Here is a 26,300-nt window from a genome sequence, read left to right as displayed (position 1 = left end):
TACTATATAGATATAGGTAGTACTGTTATTTGAGGTATTACACAGTAGTTCTAGCTAATTAGAACAGAGGAGTAGTTCATCATAATTATTGGAGTGCAATATAGAGACTGTTTATAAATCAATATACCATAGTGTAAGGTTAAATTGAAAGATTCAATTAGGTTGAGTATGCAGATTTTTTGGGGGGGTTAACATTGTGCAATGGTACTTGAGGGTGGTGGTGGAGGTTTTTACAAAGTTTTAGTATGGTTCATGTTGTTGGTTGGTACCAAAGGCTACCTCAAAGAGCCAGGTTTTCACCAGTTTTCTGAAGGAGAGTAAGTCTGGGACAAGCTTGATGTGGGGTGCTAGATAGTTCTATAGAGCTGGGACTGATTGAAACATACTGTTGAGCATGTGCACCTGCCTCATGATCCAGGGTCCATTTCTGTATCATGTGGTCTGTTGAGGTCCTACAGCATGGCTCCTGGCATCTGGCTTCTGCTCTACATTACTCCTCCTGGGGCGCTCAACTACTTCTGGGTTTTATAGGCCTGACTCCCTGAACTTCCTGTGGCATTGGCTGATGTTAACACTATGCCGATATATATAGAAGCCCATGCCATTCATCAGGTATCTTAACAACAGGTCTTATTTTCTGCTCATGTGTTTGATTGCTGTTCCTGCCTCTGACTTCTTGTTGTGACCCAGCCTTGTTTCCGACCTTGTACTGCTCACTGCCTACCTCAGACTGACTCTCATCTGTGTATGAATGCTGCTTGGCCTGACTCTCACCTATGTACGAATGCTGCCTGCCCTGACCTCAGTCTGCCTGACCATGCCTCTGCCACCTGCTATAGCAATGTGCCTCAGCTCCAAGTATATGATGGCTGTGACAGTTTACTTAGGCCATGAATCCTCAGGATGTCCTGCTACCTGAGTTCCTGTGGATTTTCTCCTTAAAGGTCCAGCAGCACCAGACTGAACAAATTAATGTCATGGCGGTCCTACAGAACTTGTCATTACAGGTAAACAAGCTCCAGTCCTCCTCGCATCACCTCCATCAGTCTTGCCACAGCTGGCTGCAAAACCCTCTTCAGCTCAAACTGCATCATCACTACATATGTCTCTTCCACCCAGGTATGAAGGCCACCCCCAAGGCCTGAAGGGGTTTATCAACCAATGCTTAATTCATTTTGACCTTCGGCCAACCATTTACACCTTGGAATCAACTGAAGTGGCCTTCATGATATCGTTACTCTCCGGTCAGGCCTTGGCCTGGGCATGCCCCTTATGGGAGAGAGAAGACTATGTTCTACTATCTTCAGATGTTTCAAAGCCATTTCAGGAGAGTTTTTGACAAGCCCGCCTGCATCTTCTTCAGCCTCAGAGCTACTCTGGCTGAAACAGGGTCCCATGACCATGGGGCCTCAACCTCAACCTGCCTGAACATGCCGTCACCCCCTGCTAAAGTATGGGGCCTCAGCTCCAGGTATGTGACAGCCATGACACTGATCCCACAAAGGGTCTAACGTGAGAAATAGCATTGTCAATGTAAGTGTAGCATTGGTTGTTGTGTGACCTGCTGCTCCAGAAGGTTTGTTTATTCAGCGGCATTCTAAATTTGCACATGGGTGTGTTTATTCTAAAGCTTAACCTATTGGTAGAGTTGGATGCTTCTAGTGTTGGACTGAGAAATCTCAATAGATTTAACATCATATCCTGTGAGTCAAAAGCTACTAGATCTTGTGTGTTTCCAAAGAGCCTCAATTATCAAGAGGGCCTCTTTTCCATCATAGTAGCTTATTGAGTCTTTTCAATTTCCTGGCTTGGGCTTTGCCATGCCCTCAGGAGAGAGAATGCAGCAAAACCCAGCAGTCTTCTCTCCTTTTTTCAGGAGCAACCTCTTGGATCAATTTGAATTGTGAGTAATCTTGGCTATGATGTTGGGAGTAAGGGGAATCCCTTAAAACTGAAGGACCTACTAGTTCCTAAGCCTTTAAGTTCTTGTCAGGGATACGTCTAAGCTCTGAGGGACAGGAATCTAGATACTGGTGTTTTATCTGAAGGCTCTACAGTGTTCCTTGAAAGCATGGGGATTCTGTGGAGCCTTCAGAAGGTAGTGTAAGATAGGAGCTAGTCATGCAGTGATGAAGTGAGGCAAAAGAGAGGGAGCATGTCAAGGTGTGGTAGCGGATGAAAATTCTGACCATGTAAAAATGTTAATATGTAGTATATAGTTGTTAATAAATGAGATATCTCTATTTTATAGTTAGTGCACTGAATACATACACTGAGAATAAGAGGGACACTCAAAGCAAGAGGATTGCTATGCGCAAGGAGGATGATATGGATAGACTATAAATTCTATATGCAAACGGTCAATCCAAAAGTATTCACAATAATTAGTCCACCTTACTTGTATGTAAATTTACCTAGAGAGACCAGATACCATTGTTTGATGAACACTATTGTAACTGCGAACCTTCATAACATGAATAGAAGAACTAACCCTTTGAATGGAAAGTTTCATTCCTGTTATGAAGGTTGCAGTTACAATAGTGCTCATCAAACAATGATATGTGGTTTCTCTAGTTAAATTACATACACAGTAAGCTGGACTAATTATTGTGAATACTTTTGGATTGACCATTTGCATATAGGTGTTATAATATTTAGTCATCCATTTTCCCTGGACTATATGTTGCTGGATAGAGTTTGGTCATGTCATCGAAAGATATCACTTTTTATTGGGCATAGTAACCCTAGATAGTTACAATAATAATCTTGATAATACTTTAGGTTCAAATGCAGTGATAGCTCACATGGGTTCTTTAAAGTTTTAATATGTAGAAGAATTAAGGGTCAACAAATAAGTTGTAGTTGATACTTTTTAATTGGACTAACAATACATTTGTGACTTTTATCCTCTTTTCATCAGGTCAGTGAAGAAACAGCACAGTTACACTGGGTTTAAATAGTACAGAGTCCTCTAGGGCTACCTTCATATGCCATTACATAATGGCTGTAATGGATGCTTCAGTATCTGTATAATTTATTCATCTTAAAATTTCTCAGAGGAACTTCTGAGGAGACTTACAAAAAGAAAATGATACATAATTGAACATGTATGGTATCTTGTCTTAAGAATGGAAATTTATTAAATTCTTACAAGTCACTATTAGAAAGTCTTATTCCTATTTTATTTGGTAATCAAGATGAAAATGAACTGCAGATAGATGTAAAATTGCAACTAGTGCTAAATGCATAGGAATCACTAAATAATATAACAGATGATGAGGAGGTAGATTTTACTTGTCAATATTTGAATACTTGCTCACAAACTTCTAACTTAAAGACAGTTCTTCATAGAACAAGCAGTGGTGTACTACCTACATTTTTTCATGGTTTCTTTTCTTAAATCAGCTGAAGTGCAAATGCTTACTTGCCATCTGGGAACATAATTACCCACAAAGATTTCTTTTTTCAGAAAATCTATGCATATTTCTTATTTTGTTTGTATTCTTCATCCTCTCCAACTCCCTAAGGGGTATATTTACTAAGTCATGTCAGTGATTACTGCATGGTAAAAGCCTTATGGTAATGATAACGCATAATACCATGCATTTTTTTTAACCAACTATCACAAAAATTGTAATAAACTGCTTTGCCAAATGCATGCAAAGCAGCTCATTACTAGTCAGTTTTATGGAAATAAAAAACATGGCTTGCCTGAAAAATCATAAGCCATGTGATTTTCCTGATAGTTGGCTACAACTAACTCATATTCACTGCCCTGAAACACTCTCTCTGTATCCCACTGTCTCTCACTCATTCACTGTATCTTTCCCCTGAAACACTCTCTTTCATAAGAACATAAGATATGCTATATTGGATCAGGCCAAGGGATCATCAAGCTCAGTATCCTGTCTCCAACAGCAGCCAATCCAAGTCACAAGTACTTGGCAAGTACCCAAACATTAAATAGATCCCATGCTACTAATGCCGGCAACAAGCAGAGGTTATTCTCTGTTGATTTATAGCAGTTTATGAACTTCTCCTCCAGGAATCTATCCAAACCTTTTTTAAACCCAGCTACACTAGCTGCTTTATCCACATCCTCTGGCAACAAATTTCAGAGCTTAATTGTGCAGTGAGTGAAAAATAATTTTCTCTGATTTGTTTTTAAATGTGTTACTTGCTAGCTTCATGAAATGCCCCCTAGTCCTTGTAGTATCTAAAAGAGTAAATAACCATTTCACATTTACCCATTCAAATCCTTTCATGATTTTTTAGACCTCTGTCATATCCCCCCTCATCCATCTCTTCTCCAAGCTGAACAGCCCTAATCTCTTTAGCCTTTCCTCACAGGAGAGCTGATCCATGCCCTTTATCATTTTGGTCGCTTTTCTCTGTACTTCCTCCAGTGCAATTATACCTTTTTTGATATGTGGCAACCAGAATTGCACACAGTATTCAAGGTGTGGTCTAAATATGGAGCGATACAGAGGCATTATGACATCTTCCATTTTATTTGCCATTCCTTTCCTAATAATTCCTAACATTCTGTTTGCTTTTTTTGACCACCACAGCACACTGAGCTGATGATTTCAATGTAATATCAACTATGATGCCCAAATCTTTTTCCTGGTTGGTAACTCCTAATATGGAACCTAACATCGCGTAACTACATCATGGGTTACTTTTCCCTATATGCATCACCTTGCATTTGTCCACATTAAATTTCATCTGCCATATAGACACCCAATCTTCCAGTCTCGCAAGGTCCTCCTGCAATTTATCACGATCCACTTGTGACAACTATTCTCAATAATTTTGTGTCAGCTGCAAATTTGATCATCTCACTGTTAAGAGTCGCGGAGGCACGGTCGCTTCTCAAGGGGGATTGTGAGCCCTTGGACCACTGGACGGCTCAGGGAGGAGCACCAAGACATACACCATGGGAGGTGAGAGACTACCAGCACGGGCAGAGCAGGAACAAGGCTGGACTGAAGACAAGGCAAGGAACAACTGGAACAGGCGCAAGGCAGGCTCAGACGAAGACTCAGGATATTCAGAAGACTTGGACATAGACTCAGGTTACTCAAAGGACTCAGACAAGACTCAGGATGCTCGGAGGACTCAGACAAGGATTCAGGTTACTCAGAAGACGCAGACAAGGATTCAGGTTGCTCAGAAGACTCAAACAAGGATTCAGGTTGCTTAGAGGTTTCAGGCAAGGGTTCAGGATTCAGGAGAAAGTACTGGGTGAGTGCTGCATCGTGGTGTGCCCTACACAGCCGTCTATGGCTGGTCGCAGACCACGCCGAAGGTGAAGCAGACTCCAGACGAGACAGTGGAACTTGAAACCAGGACATGATGAAGATTCAAGAGAGGCCTGCACTGAGGCACGCCCTACACAGCCATCGGAGGCTGGTTGCGGACCACGCTGAAGCGGAGCAGGTTCTGACAGAGTCTTAGGCATGGACGAAAGCAGGCACAAGGAACTCCGATGACCAGGACAGGATTCAAGACTCAGGATTCAGAAGCTAGGCATTAAAAACAGGAATCTTCCGGAGGCTTGTGCTGCAGACGAGAAGGTAGGCCTTGTTCCACGAGGTGCCTTACACAGCCCCCCATGGGCTGGTCACGGACCACGATGGTGGCACGCCAGGAAAGGTGGCTAGACGAGGGATCTGGGAACTGGAAGAAGACAAGGAAAACTGATTCAGGACTGGAACATCGGACATCAGAAACATCAGGACATCTGGACATCAGGACATGGAATATCAAGACGACTGGACAGCAGGACATCTGGAACATCAGGAACAAGCGACGAAGGAGCTCCGACGAGGGACGAGACCAGGAACATCAAGGTGAAAAAGTTCAGGAACACGAAGAACATGGAACGAAGATCCATCAAGGCACAGGAAGAGCACAGAGGACCTGGATCGGAATGAAGACCACAGACCACTGTGCAGACCAGATCCTAAGGCCCTGAGGGAAAGAAGCAGAGCCCTTTTATAGGGCTGAGCCAGGCGAAGACTGATGATGTCATCCGTTGGGGCACTGGGCCTTTTCCCGCCACTGACCCTTTAAATCTGAAGAAGAGGCGCGCACCCGCGCCTAAGGAGAGTCCAGGGGAAGGCTTCATCGGCGACATCCCTGCCGCGAGGATGAAGAAGCGGGCAGCGGCATCAGCAGTGGCCTCCAGGCCGCAGAAGAGGACATTCCAGCAGCAGCACTATGCTGCGAAGATCCAAGAGTGGAGGCCCCTCCCGCTGCGAGAGTGGTGAAGGATAGTGAATTCACGGCAGTGGCAAACTGAGGCGGCAGAGCAGTCTGGGGGTGACCTAGGCTGCAAAGAAGGATCCTGCAGCATCGGGCCGGCAAGGACCTCTGGCAATGGAATGGCAGCAGGTGGAGGCCTGTCCATGGGATGGGGTCCACAGGCAGGATCGTAACATTCACTCATTGTACCCCTTTCCAGATCATTTATAAATATATTAAAAAGCACTGATTCAAGTACAGATCCCTGTGGCATTCCACTGTTTACCTTTTTCCACTGTGAAAACAGACCATTTAATCCTACTATTTCCTGTCTTTTAAACAGTTTGCAATCCACAAAAGGACATCTCCTCCTATCCCATGACCTTTTAGTTTCCTTAGAAGCCTCTCATGAGGGGCTTCATCAAACATCTTCTGAAAATCCAAATACTCCACATCTACTGATTCACCTTTATCCACATGTTTATTCACCCCTTCAAATAAATGTAGCAGATTTGTGAGGCAAGACTTCCCTTGGGTAAATCCATGCTGGCTGTGTCCCATTAAATCATTTCTATCTATATTTTCTGTGATTTTATACTTTATAATAGTTTCCACAATGTTTCCCGGCTTTGAAGTCAGGCTCACTGGTCTATAGTTTCCTGGATCACCTTAAGAGCCCTTTATATATATATTGAGGTTAAATTGGCCACCTTCCAGTCTTCAGGTACAATGGATGATTATAATAATAGATTACAATTTACTTGTAATAAGTCTGATATTTCATTTTTGAATTATTTCTCACTGTCTGTCTTTCTTATTGTCTATCACTCTCTGCCTCCACTGCTCTGAAACACAAATGAAGCCAGTATCCTGCAGACTCCCTTCCTGAAAGGATCTGCTACACAATGCACTTCACACCACACTCACACTCTGAGTCAGCACAACTGTAGATGTTAAGATAAGCAGTGTTTTATTACTAATGCTATGTTACCCTACAGAAAGCACTGCAGCAAAGGAAATGTACAGATTAGCAAAGACAATAGTACAAATACTTTTCTTACAATTATTAGGAGTGCAGCTGAAGTTTCAGGATTCTCTCTCTATCTGTCCCTCTCCCCTCTGCCTTTCCATACCTCTGTTAATTATACCCTCATTAAAAGTACTGAATTTTTAAATGAAATCCAGTCTTGATGTCATTTATCATGGTTTTGATAGCAGCAAAAATTTCATCGTACAAAACTTAGATTGTAAACCCTCTGGGGATAGGGAAATACCTACAGTACCTGAATGTAAACCGAAGTGATATCTCAGACTGAATGTCGGTATATAAAAAAAATAATAAATAAAAATAAATAAAAATCTTAGTGCCTTTATATTTAACTGCCTCCCTTGTTACCCTCGACCATGACATACTCTGCACATGTTTGACTCAGTTGTATTGATGGCACTGTTTTGAAGTGGTTCTGCTCATATCTCTCAAACAGAACCCAGCGTGTTAGATACAGCTCGCAGCTCTTATCGTGGTAGCCTCTGAATACTTGGGTCCGTCAGAGGTCTTCCCTCTCAACTATGTTATTAAGCATATACCTTCGCCCTTTGTGTAAGCTTCTCTTGGGTTTAGGTTTACATTATTGTACTTATGTGGATGATATCCAGTTTTTCTTTCCCATCACTACGGATATTAATACAACTTTAGGTTTACTTTCCATTTACTTGAGCTCGCTAAAAAGCTGGTTGACTTGTAATAGACTCTCTCTTAGGCCTGGATTCACTAATGCCGCAAGGCTTAGTGAATACCGGCGCTAACAGGGGGCAGGGGGGGCGAAGTGGGGGGGCGTTCCTGCGCTAGCTGGCAGCAATCGCACTGCCGACAGCGAAAAGGCTCCTTACCTTTTCGCTGTCAGCGCGGCCTTTACGGAGTCGGCCCCGGAGATGCCCCGACTCCTCCTCTTCCGGGGGCCGACTCCGCCCCGATGTAGCTAGCGCAGGCCTGCGCTAAGCTTTCCAGCTATCGCACTCTTGTGCTGGTAGCGCAAGCGTGCGATAGCCTTAGAAAATAAGGCCCTTAACATCAAGATCCCTTTGGTTCTTCAGCCTACACACCCCCCAAGTTACCCAGAACCCTCATGCAGTCAGTTTTTGGCTATAAAGAGTTCAAGTCTGACTTTCACCTGATAATTAGCAGAAGTAAATATGCAGAGGCAACAGCCGCATGTGCGCTGAATTCACAGGTTATAAAATCATAATTTATGTGTGTAAATATTGGTTCTTCCCAAGCAAGCCCCTTTTTACACGAGCAAAGTTATTTGTGCACCAGTACTTGCACACATATGTGCAAGCTTTACAAAATAGCACTAGCGTGAACAAGTGCTGTTTAAGGCAAATTTTAAAAGAGATGCGTGCACAAGTAGCGCTTATTTGTGCTATTGCTATTTTATAAACCTTGCACATATGCAGGTAAGTATTGGTGCGCGAATAACTTTGCTTGTGTAAAATAGGGGTGGATTTGGGGTGGGTCATGGGTGTTCTGGGGCAGGGCCAATATTTCTGTGCATAAATCCCAATTTTATTGTCTGCAAACACAGCGTGCATAGGGCTGTTACCTGCGCATGTTTACTTCTGCTCTTTTTAAGGTATAATCAGAATAAAACTCTTTATAACCTAAAAACTGAGGGGTCTGGGTAAACTTGGGGGAATGCAGGTTGAAGAACCGAAGGGGTCTGGATGACCTAGAGACAGACCTGGCAAACTGATAGACTAATTGGTAAAACTGGGATGTTCCTTTATGCGTGCATTTTATAAAATGTCCTCACTTGCGCATGTAAAAGCCGACAAGTCCTTAAGGAAAATATGTGAATAACATTTCTTCGTGTAACTGCTTAAAACTAGGAGCACACATGGGCGCACTAGGCATATTTTATGTAATGTGCATGTACTTGTGCGAGCAATATAAAATTCTAGCACTTGTGAGCCTATGCCCACATATGAGCGGATATGGGTGTGTGTGTTCATTTTAAAGTTACAGTTCCAGTGCATGCATCTGCTAATTTGTGCACGTGCATCTCTTTTAAAATTCACCTTTATAGGTTGGATGTTTTCGCAAAAGTAGATGCTGCGTATAGAGCAATTGTGGTGAAAGAGGGTTCAACATCCTTCCACCCAGTGTAGTTGGGCTTTGGTACTGCCCAATCATTTTAGACTGGTTTAGCAGAAAGACAAGTAAGAGTATATTGAGAATATACAGATTTTGGATCCCCATCAATATGGTTTCAGAAAATCTATGAGCGCTGAATTATTAATTTTGTTCCTTTTATATTTTTTCAGAAGAGGGTTGGACTCTGGGAACAGTTATATTCTTGTCTCACTAGACATCATAGCAGCATTTGATACAGTTGATCATGGTATCCTAATCCACCATTTACATGAATGAGGCATCTCCAGGACAGCATTGCAATGGTTTTCATCCTTCCTTTCAGAGTGCCATCAACGAATTGAGTTTGATAAACAGTTTTTCTCACTGGGCTAATATGAACACCGGTCTACCACAAGGTTCGGCTCTTTCAGCCATGCTGTTTAATGTATACCTTGCCTCTTTGAATAAGGTACCAGCAGAATTATGTGAGGGCTACAAAATATATGCTGATGACATACAATTTTTTGTCTGGGTCTGAAAGACTGGACTTGGTCAATTTGTGCATGGTCAATAAACTGTCCCTTAATGTATACAAAACACAATGGGGCAGATATTAAAAGTCCTGCGCGCCGGCGCACGCAAAGCCCCGGGACGCGCGTAAGTCCCGGGGCTTTGCTTGGGGGGCGTGTCAGGGGCGTGCCAGGGGTGGTGTGGCATTCGGGGGAATTCTGGGGGCGGGGCCGTGGGCATGGTGCCGGCCCGGGGGCGTTCCGGGGGTGTGGCCAAGGCCTCCGAAGCAGTCCCCGGGCCGGGGAATGGCGTGCTGGCAGCCCGCCGGTGCGCGCAAGTTACTCCTGCCTCGGGCAGGCGTAACTTTCTTAACAAAGGTAGGAGGGGGAATTTAGTTAGGGCTGGGGGGTGGGTTAGGTAGGGGAAGGGAGGGGAAGAAGGAGGGAAGAAAAAAAGTTAACTCGGAGGCCACTCCGATTTCAGAGCGGCCTCAGAGGGAATGGAGGCAGGCAGCTTGGCGCGCGCAGGTTGCACAATTGTGCACCCCCTGCTCGCGCCAACCCTGGATTTTATAACATGTGCGCAGCAGCGCACGCATGTTATAAAATCGGGCGTAGATTTGTTTGTGCCGGGTTGTGCGAACAAATCTATGCCCACGCGTAACTTTAAAAATCTACCCCAATGTTTTTAATTCAGTGTTCCATTTCTAAGATCATGCACACTTCAGTTTTGATTGAAAACATCTCTTTTCCACTCGACTCGTGTATCCGTAACTTAGGTGTTGCTTTTGACCCCACACTTTCCTTTCGACTGCATGTTAAAAGCAGAATAAAATCAGGTTTTTTAAAATTACATGTACTTTGCAGCCTCAAACATCTGCTAGATCCCTATGACTTTAGGACAGTTGTACAGGCTTTGATTCTTCCCGTGGTGGATAACTGCAATTCTGTTCTCTTGGGTTTACCTACAGTCATCTTAAAACCCTTACAGTTATTGATTAATGCTGCTTTCGTCTCATTGCTGGCACAAAGAAATGAGTCCACATTACCCCCCATTCTTATTGAGTTACATTGTCTACCTATTGCTGAACGCATTAAATATAAGATTGCTTTAAGAACATAAGAACATGCCATACTGGGTCAGACCAAGGGTTCATCAAGCCCAGCATCCTGTTTCCAACAGTGGCCAATCCAGGCCATAAGAACCTGGTAAGTACCCCAAAACTAAGTCTATTCCATGTTACCGTTGCTAGTAATAGCGGTGGTTATTATCTAAGTCTACTTAATTAATAGCAGGTAATGGACTTCTCCTCCAAGAACTTATCCAATCCTTTTTTAAACACAGCTATACTAACTGCACTTAACACATCTTCTGGCAACAAATTCCAGAGTTTAATTGTGTGTTGAGTGAAAAAGAACTTTCTCCGATTAGTTTTAAATGTGCCCCATGCTAACTTCATGGAGTGCCCCCTAGTGTTTCTATTATCCGAAAGAGTAAATAACCAATTCACATCTTCCCGTTCTAGACCTCTCATGATTTTAAATACCTCTATCATATCCCCCCTCAGCCGCCTCTTCTCCAAGCTGAAAAGTTCTAACCTCTTTAGTCTTTACTCATAGGGGAGCTGTTCCATTCCCTTTATCATTTTGGTCGCCCTTCTCTGTACCTTCTCCATCGCAATTATATCTTTTTTGAGATGCGGCGACCAGAACTGTACACAGTATTCAAGGTGCGTTCTCACCATGGAGCGATACAGAGGCATTATGACATTTTCCGTTTTATTCACCATTCCCTTTCTAATAATTCCCAACATTCTGTTTGCTTTTTTGACTGCCGCAGCACACTGAACTGACGATTTCAATGTGTTATCCACTATGACGCCTAGATCTCTTTCTTGGGTTGTAGCACCTAATATGGAACCCAACATTCTGTAATTATAGCATGGGTTAGTTTTCCCTATATGCATCACCTTGCACTTGTCCACATTAAATTTCATCTGCCATTTTGATGCCCAATTTTCCAGCCTCACAAGGTCTTCCTGCAATTTATCACAATCTGCTTGTGATTTAACTACTTTGAACAATTTTGTGTCATCTGCAAATTTGATTACCTCACTTGTCGTATTTCTTTCCAGATCATTTATAAATATATTGAAAAGTAAGGGTCCCAATACAGATCCCTGCTTTGATCACCTTCAAACTGATTACATCAGCTACTTCTCCTTGGGGTAATGAACTTCTACATCTCTACTGTCCTCCTCGACAGTTACGTTCTTCTCAATGAGGCTTATTAGATATTCCATCGTCTCTGCAAGCCAGACTATATACCACCAGAGACTGGGCCTTCTCAGTTACCCCTTTCTCTGGAATTCTTTTCCTTTTGAATTGAGGCAGGCTGATGGCATGAAGCCGTTTAAGAGCCTTTTAAAAACATGGCTGTTCAGGCAGGCATTTTACTAGTCCTCCTGAGTTAATGGACTCTGTCTCCTTATATGTCTTTGCATGTGTATGCAGTTTTATCAAATTTTTTTTTGTTTTAAGTCATGTTTACATGTGAATTCAGTTTTATGAATGTTTTCAAGCTGTGTTTTATAGATGTTTTAATGTTTTTAAGCTATATTTACATTGTGTATTTGATTTTATGTATATGCTTTTTTGTATGTTTCCTTTAGGGATGTGCAGCAGGGATGGATTCATCCCATTCAGGATTCGGATTCATAGGGCCCCAAATCCATTGCATCCATTCTCGGGGGCCCTCAATCCATTGATATGTCAAAAATACATTCGTTCCCCACCCTCCTGACCCCCCCCCCCCAAGACTTGCCAAAAGTACCTGGTGGTCCAGCGGGGGTCCTGGAACGATCTCCTGCACGCGGGTCGTCGGCTGCCGATATTCAAAATGGCGCCGATAGCCTTTGCCATTTCTATTTCACAGGGGCTATCGGCGCCATTTTGAATACCGGCAACCGACAGCCCGAGTGCAGGAGATCGCTCCAGGAACCCCGCTGGACCACCAGGCACTTTTGGCAAGTCTTGGGGGGGTCAGGAGGGTGGGGGGCCTATTCGTTGGTGATCCGTTGTATTCGTGGGGGTTCGCCATATGTTTCAGAACCCCCGTGAATACAACGAATATGGCATATACACTGCGGATTCACAATACGTCGAAAACAAATGCACACCCCTAGTTTCCTTATGGATCCTTTTGTACATCGCCTAGGGCAATGGTTCTCAACCTTTTTCCCATCGTGACACACCTGACAGACCACACTCACATGTGTGGCACACTGCTCATTACAATTCACTGCGGAAATAAAAAATAAAGGCCCAGTATTATTTTTATTGTTAAGAATGACACGAGGGAAAGATACGTGTTCTGTCTGAACAGAAATTGCATAAATAGTAAACAGCCCACACCAAAACAGCACCAATTTTCAGCAATTAAACAGTAACCACCTTACCTAAGAAAAGGCAACACTGAAAATATTACACCAGGCCTTAAGACACCAATACATCTCCTATTAGGAAAATGGACCAAGTAAGGCTGCTGTAGAGCCCTACACAGAAACTACACGCCAGCAGAAAACCTCACCTGAATCACATGTGCCTGACCCTCACCTAACAAAGAATAAAGAGACCAAAACGCATAACTAGAAGCATGCAGACAAAAACTGAATTGGAAACCGCAACAAGCCAGAGTATCTGTATGCAGTGTAATAAAGGAAGAAAAGAAACATCACCAGTCCCTATAAAACAAATCAAGAAATATAAAAGCAATAGCAGTAAAATCCATACTAACAAAAAGAAAAGATTATTTTAAAATAGCTGATGAATGGAATATCCAATAATTAAAAACTCATCAAAAATTTCTAGATACCAATAAAATATTTCAAAATAGCAGACACAAAGACCCAGTAATGAAAAATAATAAGGATACAAAAAAATTTTTGCTCTGCATACCTGGGAACGTTTGATATCCAGGTGCCCTGAGACTGTTTTGAATTAGCAGGAGGAGGGATGATTTGCTTGCAACTTTCTCCTCTCTCTCTCTCTCTCTCTCTCTCACACTGGCTCTCAATCGCTCACATATACACATGCCTTTTTTCTCTCTCTTATATAGGCTCTTAATTACACATTTACACACATGCTGTCTATCTTTTCATGCTTACACACACAGGCTTTCAATCACACACATACATGCTGTCTTTTTCTCTCTCACACAGACTCTCATTCACATGCTTACAAACATGTTCTCTCTCTTTCTCTCATATACACACAGGCTCTCAATCACATACATGCTCCCTCACTTAAACCAGCTCTCAATCACACACAGACACACATGCTCTCTCTTTCTCTCATTTACACACAGGCTCTCAATCACATACTCACATGCTCTCTCACCTAAACCAGCTATCAATCACAAACAGACACACATGCTGTCTCTTTCTCTCACTTTCACAGATGCTCTCAATCACATACTCACATGTTCCCTCACCTAAACCAGCTCTCAATCACAAACAGACACACATGCTGTCTCTTTCTCTCACTTTCACAGATGCTCTCAATCACATACTCACATGTTCCCTCACCTAAACCAGCTCTCAATCCCACACAGACACACATGCTCTCTCTCTCGTATTTATACACACAGGCTCTTAATCTTACATACACATGATCTCTCTCACACACAAAGGAGCTCAATCACACACATATACCTTTTCACCCAAACAGGTTTTTAATCACAAACTTACATTCATGCTCTCACACGCAGGCTCTCAAACACACACATACTCTCTTTCACATATACAGGCCTCAATCATTCACATACATGCTATCTCACACACACACACACACACACACACACACACACACAGGTTCTCAAACACACATGCTTGCTCATTCACTCACTCCCCCCCCCCCCGAACTAGCGGCAGCAGCAGCAGCCTCCTCCCAACCTAAAGGCAGCAGCAACCTCCTTCATTTTCAGCTCTTATGGAGAAAGGAGTCCCATCGGCCGCAGGGGTTGATGTTCTTCCTCATTTTACTCCGAGCCGCGCTGCACATTCTTCAGGCCGCGCCTCTCTTCTTTCCTTCGGGCCAATGCCAAGCACACTAGCAAGGTCTCTTCTTCCCGCGCATACACCTGCTGCTCACCACTTCCGCTTCCGGGCTGCGGAGGGTGGGAAGAAGAGAGAATGCCAGTGATGCTGACTCCAGCTGCCCTGCCACGTTCCGCCCGGCCTATCAGCATTTTAAGCCCGGACGGAGGTCCTATTTTGCTTGGGTAGGGGGGGCAGCTGGGTCAGCGGAGGACCGGGAAGTGTGGCGACACACCTGCGTGTTCTTGGCGACACACTGGTTGAGAACCGCTGGCCTAGAGTATAGGTGTTGGCGATACATAAATTTTAAATAAAGGTAAAGAAAAAAATTAAACTTACCTGATAATTTTCTTTCCTTTATTTCTGCTGCACCAGTCTAGAAACCCTCCCAATAATAAAATGCATGAAAAAAGAAAAATTGAGAGAATTTGTTCATAGGCAAATTCAAGAGAAAGCTTCTTCTTTATCAATTTATTTTTAAGTTTTAAAGTTTGTGGCCTACACAAAAGTTTTAATAAAAGCGTAACCCCTGCTTGCAGATTACATAGGTACAGGGGCACACAGGGTTCTTAGGGTCAATACACAAATGCCAATCTCTCACACACAGTCTCTTTGACCCCAGGGCTGGATTCTTTTACTGGTGGTGGTGGGGGGGGGGGGGGGGTGTATTCTCCTCCAAAGCCCTGGGTAGCAGGGATGAAATTGTTTCTTTCTCTTTCTCCCTGGGAGAGGTATATGTTCTCTTTCTCCTCTGAGGATGTGAATGCCAATAATTACATAGAAGAGTCTGGGTAAGTGTCCAAATTAAATCTTTACTGAAAGTGTTCTTGGATGAGGAAATGACACAGTTCACATCTGTTATAGACTCAGCAGATGACATTCATAGTTAACAATCTGTTCTCTTATCTGTGCAAGAGTCTCTCTCTCTCTCTCTCTCTATTAGGGCAAGAGAAACACTTGCTCTCCAGGGCTTGGATAAGTAAGGCTCCCAAGTTTGCACAGAGTACAAAATCCTCTCTGGACCCCACGCTGGAACAAGGAACCAACCAGAAACACACAGCTTTCTCTATGTTCCTCTTTCAGGGTAGGAGGGGGCATTAAAATCTTCCTCACAGTTCTTCTAACACAAAAGTATCTTTCCCCAAAAACTGAATTCAAACACCAGAATCCACTTGCAGTGGGTCATCACCAAACTCTGTCCTCAAGGAGGGTGAAGAGGGGCAGGTCTTCTCTATCCTGTCACCCCCCCTCCCCCCCCGCCCCAGGGAGAGACTTCCCCATAATCTTTCTCTAGGCCAAAAAACAGGGGTCTTACAAGGTTTCCTACCAATAAAACTGGAAAAATACAAAAAAACAAACAAAAAACAACCCAGAAGGCAAACCCAATCAACCAAGGAGTGGACTACAAAGTCAGCTTCCCAACCTTATCTGCAGGAACTACAGGCAGGGTGTCTGAGTCCCAGAACAGGCCCAAAAATCAACTGAGGCAAAAAACTCCTCACTCCTACTAACTCCAACCTCAAGCTGCACTACTTCAGTCTCTCAGGGAGAGAGCTGCTTTTATAACACAAGGGGATGGCCATTCCAGCATGCTGAAAGAGAGGGGCTGTACAGAATGGTGCCTCACCTGTTCTCCACTGCTACCTTCCCTGTCCTAGCTCAAAGAATTACTAGGTTCTTACTGGCAATGAATCCAAGCTTTGACAGAGGAATAGTGGCTTAACTGGGTCCACACATAAGATAAATAGTAGCAGTGATACCATAAAAAAAAAAGTTAGCGCTCTGCCGCCACCAGCTGGGAGAGGGACAAACCCAATTGTTTTGAACTGGGCTAGCAGAAATAAAGGAAAGAAAATTATTAGGTAAGTTTAATTTTTCATATATAGTTTGTCTCTACTTTTAGATTCTATTTTATTAATGTACACATGTATAATTTAGGAACTAACTTTTTCTACGCAGCATGTAATTGACCAGCAAAAAAAAAAAAAAAAATCATACAGCAAAGGGTTGTGCAAAATGTACTATAGAACTTTCACCTGAAAAGGGATGAGTTTAAGGATTGTACAAATCATGATGGTGCTTTCTGGACAAGCTTTTGCTTGTACAATTTTTTACTGTGCAAAAGCTCATAAATTCCAAAATCAGATATACACAAAGTAGCCTTGAATGGGAAAGGAAAATTATAGGGGGAGAGGGGGGTGTATGTCTAATAACTTGTTTCTTTGTGAATTGCATTTCAGACATTAAATGTGCTTTGCTTTATGTTGTATTGTTTTGAATTATTAATAAACAAGTTTAAATATAAACTGAAGGTAACTGTTTGGAGCAATTTCCATATGGTGAAAATAATCATCAGAAAGAAATAGAACAATCTTGTACAGTTACTGCATGCTGACAAGACTTGGTTCCCTGCCTGGCCATGAGATTCGTGCACAGAATGTGGGCGAATGAGATAGGAAGGCATGGCCTGCTCTACTTCAGTACCATGGACAGCTTTCTGCCTTTCCAATCACACATTAGTCCAATGTGCTATACACATTTCCTTTGAAGATAGGTAGGGACCTTCATTTTCAATGTTTTGTTTTTGTTTTTAATTTTGCCTGGGAGTTTCAATATTAAAACAAAACAATTCATGCAAAAAATGATTTTTCCACTGATTTTTCTCCTGTGTCCTGAACGACCTCCTGCAGTCGATCTCCTGCCGGCGCCATTTTCCGTACGGAAAACGATTCGCGGCAGGAGATCGTTTTCCGGACCCCCGCTGGACCCCCAGGGACTTTTGGCCAGCTTGGGGGGGCCTCCTGACCCCCACAAGACTTGCCAAAAGTCCAGCGGAGGTCCGGAACGACCTCCTGCAGTCGAATCGTGTTGGTCTATGGCTGCCGCCATTTTGCGCCGCCATTTTGAAAAATGGCGCCGGCTGAAGACAACACGATTCAATTACAGGAGGCCGTTCCGGACCGCTGCCGTTCCGGACCGCCGCTGGACCCCCAGGTAATTTAAGGCATTTGGGGGGGGGGTTCGGGAGGGTGGGGGATTTAATGTAAAGGGTCGGGGGTGGGTTTTAGGGGGTTTTAGTGTGCCGGTTTTCCTGCCCTCCCCCTTCCCCCGATTAACGATTTTTTGACGATAAATCGGGGGAATTGGTATTTTATCGTGGCCCTAACGATTTTTGACGATTTAAAATATATCGGACGATATTTTAAATCGTCAGAAAACGATTCACATCCCTATTGTCCATTACCTATTATATGGACCTTCTGTCATATTCAGATGAAATTCATCAAACTGGAACAGGTTGTATTTCCCCAGGAGGTCCCCCAATATGGCTAAAACCAAAATCCATCCATTTGCTGGGTATCTTGTACCTCATTTTTTTCTATGAAATTATTGTATGAAATGCAATATGAACTGTATGTATATCTATATATTTCTGCAGGCCTTGATTTTGCAAAATTCAGAAATGTTCAAAGCATTGACACAGTAATATATTTCTGTAGGGCAGAGCCAAATATTTCCCTATCCTATTTAATATTCTTTTTTGGATCATGAGAAGATATGCAGTGGACCAAGGATTTCCAGATATTTGGCCATTGATGTGGTTCAGGAATTTTGCAGAATTGGCAGTTCCTTTCAGAAGATTTGATCATTAAGGATAGCAAATGTTGCTTACCTGATGTAACAGGTGTTCTCACAGGACAGCAGGATGTTAGTCCTCACAAATGGGTGACATCGAGGATGGAGCCCTGTACGGAAAACTTTTCTGTCAAAGTTTCAACAAGCTTTGACTGACACTGGCACACTGGGTGCACTGAGCATGCCCAGCCTGCAATTATCCCTGTGAGCCACAGGTGTCCTCCCTCAGTCTCGTCTTATAGCTAAAAAGCGCAAGCAAAACTAAAATAAAAGTATACAGACCCAACTCCGCGGGGTGGCGGGCGGGTTTCGTGAGGACTAACATCCTGCTGTCCTGTGAGAACACCTGTTACATCAGGTAAGCAACATTTGCTTTCTCACAGGACAAGCAGGATGGTAGTCCTCACAAATGGGTGAGTACCGAGCTGAGGATGCCCGGGAATGCACCAGATACACCGCAGATGCGCAAAGGCGTAACGACTGAGGTGGAAATGGGAACGGAGGGCATCCGCAACACCATAATGGGTTCGTGGAAGGATGTTGGGTAGTGAATTGAAAAAAGTAAGAGTAGGCGGACTGGCCAAACATGGAGCATGCCGGCTAGTCAAATGTAAGCAATAATAGGCTGCGAAGGTATGGAGAGGACTCCAGGCTGCAACCTGATAAAAAAGTACAAGCAGCAGTAACCAAAGGGAAGCTGTTAAGGCTAAGACGGACACAACAGTATGTGGATACCCACAGTGTTGTAGTGAAATGTCTGCTTGTTGGTAGGAAAGGAAATATAGACCACTTAATCAGAAGGATTAGGTCTGTGTGGCCACTGGAAGTAGCAGCTTGACCCTTGCATGAAGGAAAGAGTCAAGTGGAATTCACATGGAATGCAGTGCAATGTAGATAGAATGTAAGCGCAGTATTACTGTCCAGGAATGTGGAAAACCCACTCTCTCCCTAGGGCGAGAGAGAGAGGTTAGGAAAAATTAATAGAGTATTTCCTGAGGAAAGGAGATACAACATCTACCTGAAAAGGATAGAAAGTTGAATGCGTAGAACTACTCAGTGGCAGAGGAACGGAGTCAGGTGAGTATGGAAAGAGTGCATAACTCACGGACCCTGCTGGCAGGAATGACATTAAGAGGGAAAGAAGTTCCCTTGCCAAACTGTGGAAGAGAGGAATGGAAAGGCTCAAACGTAGAATGTATGAGACTTATAAGGAGAATATATATGTTCATTCCGTGATTAGAGAAATAGAGGCGGCTTGATCAGTGGATAATCCATGGTAAGCCGACTCAGAGAGGATTACCGAAAACGGGAACCCAACTCCCAAAACGATACACCTCCTAAGAGAAAGGTGTATCTATGTGGAGGATGTCTGGAGAACAGAATCCGAGGGAGTAAGAAAAAATGGTGGAAAAGTAAAAGGGGTAATACCTCTTTTTTTTTTTTTTTTTTTTTTTTTTTTTAGCGTCAGGAGGTAAAGCCTGCCATATTAAACGGCAAGATTTATGTTTAGAAGGTTTTGTGACGCTACCAGAACCTAAGAACATCAGTAAGTCTATGATTTGGGACTGACTGGTGAGAGAATAAAAGGTTACTGATATGATGGATTGAGAAGTATGGGAAAGCATACTGATCTCAGTCAGGGAGTGGGGAAAAAAATACTGAACCCCATCCCAGTTCAACATTAGAAGAATGCTGGCTACGAGAGGCAGCAGAAGAGATATATTGAAGAGGCCTTTGATGGAAGAAAAGGCATCTAAGGGAACGCATAGGAAACATGTGCAGGGAGCAGAACCTGTGCATCGTATGGAATGATGCAGACGCCGAGGAAAGTTTAGTTAAACTCAGCGTTAAAAGATTTGCCCTGTACACATGTAATTGAGACCATTCGAGAGGATAGAACCTACGTGGAGAAGGTCTGATAGAGCATTCATTAAATCTCTTAGATATGTGGCCCAAGGACGCATGAAGTGAACAAGGGCCAAGGGTAGAGCTGCGCAGCTGTCTAGCAGAGCAGCTAAGAGGTAATGCGTGCTTATGAGTTGGAAAGCACATTGTCCCTATGCTGTCTGTCTGTATGCACAAAGAATTGTTGCAAAAGCAGTATTGGAAGGCATAAGGGCATAACTCATGGGTGCAACGTCCAAGAAGTTTATGAGAAACTATGCTGGAGTGCAATAGATGCATAATGGGTTGACAGCTTTCAGGAGAAACTTTATAACCCTAAGGAATTGCGAGCATGAGTCGAAGGAGACTAGGTCCTAGTTCGAACTGGGATAAGAATCAGGGACGAAAGCAATGAAACCACTTAGGTCCATTGAGTATAGAATGTCACTGAATATAACCCATAGCAGTTTTGAATTATGAGAAAAATGCATAGTGGGAAGAAACCCCATAGCCCAACCATGAAAAGTTGAAAGGCTGAGGTTATGGAAAATATGCGCAGGGACATATAACAATGTATCAGAATGTCTGTGCGCATGCTGGACAAGAGGGTCTTAAGACTGTGGTGTCCAGAAGTGTTACAGAAGGGATTTATGGCAGTGACAGTAATCCCAGTTAGTAAATGTATAGTGAGTCCTGAAAAAAGTGAGAGCTCCTTGCATGTACTGAAAGTGGTTAGCAGTAGTCTATGCAAGGAAAGTGAATGATGTTACACTCCGCAGAGAAAACAGCATTCACCAACAGTGATGCAAGAGACAGTTCACTTACCGAAGCTGGTGCCAGCGGCAGAGCTTGGGGTTGTAATGTTGACTCACCATAAAGCACATAGAAACATTAAAATAATGTACTTACTGCAGTATGGAGTGATGGTAACCAAAGATACCATTGTACCTGTGACGTCTAAAGAAAGTTGGATTTTCTTAGGTCCAGGATGTGCGGAGAGTAACTATTTTCTGTTAAAAGAAAGAATAGTGCAATTAAAACTCCCCAACCCCCCTCCCTTCTCCCCTCTGCACTTCGTAGCGCCTGGGGGAGTGTACCGGGACTTTGGTACAAGGTGGGGTGGCCGCTCTGATATCTGACCAGATGGGAGACCAAGAGGTGTCCCAATGGAGGATATCATGTAGGCTCCTGCAGGTGTGTGAGCGGTAAGTGGTACCCGCATTTCTGTATGCTGTACAAGGAGACACTGAGACCTGTGGCCAGGCCTCAAGGTGGACTTGTACATGGGGCAATGGTTGCTGAATCTCATGTTTAGCAGATCAGCCAATGCAGCTGGACCCTGGTTGGGAGGGAACCAAGAGTCAGAGCATTGGTCGGCACAGGGACTTGTTACTGACAAGAGAAGAAGCCCTGCTGCAATCCCAAGAAGATAGAGGGGTTCTCCTGATATTGTGGCTAACATAGCTAACATAGCGATATGTGACACTAATACAGTTCTAAAATGCACATGACCCAGAACTTTTCGAACCACGGTCCGAATGGGAGAACACAACTCTATGGGAATGCCGCCGAAGCGGGTACTTACCATCCGACGTGGATCGCCGCAAGACGAGCCGGTGAAGATTGTTGACTCCGACGGTCTCCGGAGTCCTCGAGGGTAAGGCCGGGGACGTAAATGTCCATCTCGCTCTGAAACCCGGTATGGTGGCACAGGTACAGAGGAGACAGGCCAGGCGTGAGTGGCGTTTAGACTGCTAAGTGTAACAGATGGCCATAGTCCCACACCACTTGACGGTGGGGCACGCCAGGAACAGAGGAGCCCTAACGGAACTCATGTTCCCTTCCCTCGTCCCAGCGGCTCGATGTGTCGTGACGCCAATGCAGAAGCTGTCGGACCTGGATCCGGAAGTTCTGGATCACCAAGGACTGCCAAAACTGTAGGAACAGTGCTGATGGCAGTGGTGATGTCGCTCTGCCCGAGCGTTGTCCAGCCTGGAGAAGGATGGCACCGATGTGCTGGATGGCGTCAGCGGCGGACGATCACGATGTCGGCGATGATGGGTGCCACGGTGCTCGGCCCGGTCTTTCCCCAGCGCCGAGATGGAAGCCCTCGTCGTCCTGGAAGGCGATCGATGACGAACTGTCAGCACGCCTGCTCTGCTCCTGACACAATGGAGTGTCTTAAGCTAATACGGGGCTTAAAAAAGAACCCAAAGCGTGGAGCAATGTGAGGAGGCGAGGGTATTATGTGGCGGTGCTATGTCGGTATTGACGATATTGAAGGCAACCTAAGGGGCTTCGAGGATATCATCAAAATGGGTATGAAAAATCGTCGATGACTGGCCAGGAGAATGATGACAGTGACGGGCACTGACAGCAGTGGCATAGGTATCTTTGAAACGATGTGGAATCGAATAATCGAAAAACATTGCCGTTATTGAAAAAGATACCGGCATCGACTGAGTCGAAGTTGAATCAATAGGGCGTCAAGGACACCGAAGGAAAACGGAGGTGTCGAGGGCATCGATGCATGGAGGCGGGCATTTATGCCGTTTGTGGCATGGCCACGGGCATCAACTATAGGGCCACAGACGTTGACGGTATCGATTTGGACAGACTCAGATTTCCAAGTGTACATGGCATCGGTGCCCCAGACACGTGTGTCGGTGGCATCGATATGGACACGTATGGAATCGATGGCATGGATCTCCCAGTCGATGAATTCCATCCCGGCATCAACGCCAGTCCTGGAATCGGCATGGGCATCGATGCCAGCCATAAGGCTGGCATTGCCATCAACGCCCATCCACGGAATCGAGCCGGCATGGATACCCACCGATGGGACCCACCTGGGCATCGAATTTCACCGATGGGAGCAGCCTGGCATCGACTGCCCTCGATGGATGCATTCTAACATAGATGCCCATGGATGAAACACCTGGGCATCGGTGTTCATCGATGCAAAAGGACCTGGCACCAATGCCATCGACGGACGGCCATCCGGCACCAATGCCATCGACGGACAAGCCATCCGGCACCGATGTCCATCGATGGGGACCATCCGGCACCGATGTCCACTGATGGGGACCATCCGGCATCGATGCCCACCGACGAATCGATGTGGCACCGATGCCCACAGATGGAAAAGGGCTGGACATCGGTGGGGAGGATGGGGCATCGATGGCATCCCCAAAAGGGGGGGTGGCATCGATGAAGTGACCCTGGGATCGTTAAAAAGTGTCTCGGGCAGCGGTGGCGGCGACCCGAGTATGCATGGCAGTGACTAACAGCGTGTGCGTCAATGGCATGCATCCGGGTAGGGACGGCACCGAGGAAGCCCAAGGAAAAAAACAGTGCGTAGGAGGAAAAAGCCTGGTAGCACTGAAAAGCAAAAAACATGGATAAAGGCATCAGGGCACCGTGGGGGGAGGGGCGCTGATGACATATAAAAGCCCAGGGCGGTTTAGGAGGGTCCCGGTGTAGCGATAGGGTATCGACTGCGTGAGGGTACCAGGGAACGAAGGACTTGAAGCTACAGAGGTCCTAAAGTTAAGGAAAAAATCCCTACCCCACTAGCATAAGCAAGCAGAGTGTCACAGAGATACTCGCAAGCTGTTTAAAGCTAACTGAAAAATGGGGGAAGGGAAGGCTTCAGTCAGTTAACAGCCTTAAGATAGTGACAGAAACCGACCGAAAAATAAGAATTAGTACTCACCGAGCGTCGTAAAAACGTACGCGGAGGGAGACCTGTGCAGGGAAAAGTGTTTTTTGAAGTGAAAAGTTAAGTGTTTCCATGAGGTAATTAGTTAAAAAATCCTCACAGAGCTCCAACCGCTATGCTGACTGCAGAGCGGAAAAAAGAAGACTGAGGGAGACACCTGTGGCTCACAGGGATAATTGCAGGCTGGGCATGCTCAGTGCACCCAGTGTGCCAGTGTCAGTCAAAGCTTGTTGAAACTTTGACAGAAAAGTTTTCCGTACAGGGCTCCATCTTCGATGTCACCCATTTGTGAGGACTAACATCCTGCTGTCCTGTGAGAATTGTTGTTTCTGAGATTCTAATTCACTTCTATCTCCAGAACCTACTTATATTGTTGCTGTCTTGCATATTGGAATCTCTTTTTTCATTGGTAGTAGTTATTAACCAAAACCCTTTTTCTTAACCCATAGCACAGCCAAGTATAGTGTGTTAACATTCCTACCTCGATTCCTGTATGAGCAGATACGAAGAGCTGCCAATGCCTTTTTCCTTTTTATTGCCCTATTACAGGTAAAGATTTTATGAAAGTTCATTCATATTTTTGTGTAAGAATTTTAGTATTATATTCTGAGGGTACTTTCTGGTCTTGGTTCTTCCAAATTGTTGAATATTCATGAATATGTTGATATAGTGTCATGCCACTATTTTAAGACAATAATGCCATGATTGTTACAGCGATAATACTGTGCAAATTGTGCATGCTGTAAAAGGACATATTATATAAACTGACTATTATATAAACTGACTATTGTACCCTAATCAGAAGACATTAGTCAATGTGTTGCCTGCATAATTGTTATAAGTTAAATTGTATAAGAGCAGGAAGCTAATTTGCAAGGCGGTTTTCTTTGGCAGTGAGATCATGCATTAGCTTTTCATCCATGTAGGTCTGTACTAAAGTTGCAGTTCTGGTCCAAACTGATTTGATTCTCATGGCAGCAGTTTAGTCATTTCTTGAGATATGTTGGATTGCAGCTCTGTACCTACTGATCTCTTATTCTCATCCAAAATACATTATAAGTGGTAATGTGATTTACCCTAAAGTATATATTCCGTGCACTAAGATATTTTAGAAGGAACAATTAATATTCAAAATTGTAAAGTTAATATGATATCAATCTACAATTTATTCTATATAATTATATTTATCTTCTGCATTTTAAGCAAATTCCAGATGTGTCTCCAACAGGACGATATACTACCATGGTGCCATTGCTGTTTATTCTTACAGTTGCAGGCATTAAAGAGATTATAGAAGACTATGTAAGTAATGTTGTATAATTTGAGAATATGTGTTATAAATTATATAACTTGAAAATGTGTGTGGTAAATTGTCAGAGGACCATTGTCAAAATGTTACCTGCTTTGCCTCTTACTATGTACACATTTTCTAAAATAAGTATTGAGATTGAATTAATAGCCTTTGATGAAATGCTAAAATTTCTCTCTTCTTTGAATCTTTGTAACTAAATTACAAGACTTTACAAATTACAAATCTTTGTAACTAAATTACAAGACTTTTTTTTAGATGTATACTTTCTTTCTCAGTAATGATGAACTTGAGCGTATCTATTAGGCTTATACTCCACCTTCCAGACTAAATAACTAACCAATGTGGCTTATAAAACATCCAAAAAATACAATTCACAATTCAATACATAATAACAACACAAGCATATAAAATACAATTTCAGTATGTGACAGGATCATCGGCTGTAGACTGTGGTTGACCTAGGTTGGAGCAGCAGAAATACAGGATACAACGACACAGGAAAGACCGAGACTAGTGGTAACCTGGGGGAGAGGTCTCTGGGAGCTTGGAGGGCAGATGACTTCCCAGCCCTTTTCACACAGGTGGAAACATCTGGGTGGAGGTGGTGAATAATGCAGAAAGCCCAGATCCAAGGGAGACAGCACTACTCACACCCAAAGACGAAGCCATGTAAGTGGTGATGCACAGGCCCTTTCCTGCAGAAAAAAACATGGAAGTGAATACTGGGCAGAAGTGAGGAGAGATTTCCCTTGCAATCAAG

General features: G+C 43.9%; 1 protein-coding gene across 1 annotated transcript in view; it reads left to right on the top strand.

Annotated features, from left to right (window-relative positions):
- ATP8A2 (ATPase phospholipid transporting 8A2) overlaps nt 1–26,300 on the top strand; it is a 1,219,142-nt gene that overhangs the window by 54,704 nt on the left and 1,138,138 nt on the right. Inside the window, exons 3-4 of the mRNA XM_029602569.1 lie at nt 24,678–24,777; nt 25,432–25,530. Coding sequence (XP_029458429.1) covers nt 24,678–24,777; nt 25,432–25,530 — 199 coding nt within the window. The remainder of the gene's footprint in view (nt 1–24,677; nt 24,778–25,431; nt 25,531–26,300) is intronic.

Source organism: Rhinatrema bivittatum, chromosome 5 (assembly GCF_901001135.1).
Source record: "Rhinatrema bivittatum chromosome 5, aRhiBiv1.1, whole genome shotgun sequence".
NCBI lineage: Eukaryota > Metazoa > Chordata > Amphibia > Gymnophiona > Rhinatrematidae > Rhinatrema > Rhinatrema bivittatum.
Note: the sequence above shows the minus strand (reverse complement) of the source record. Positions and strands in the feature narration are given on the sequence as shown.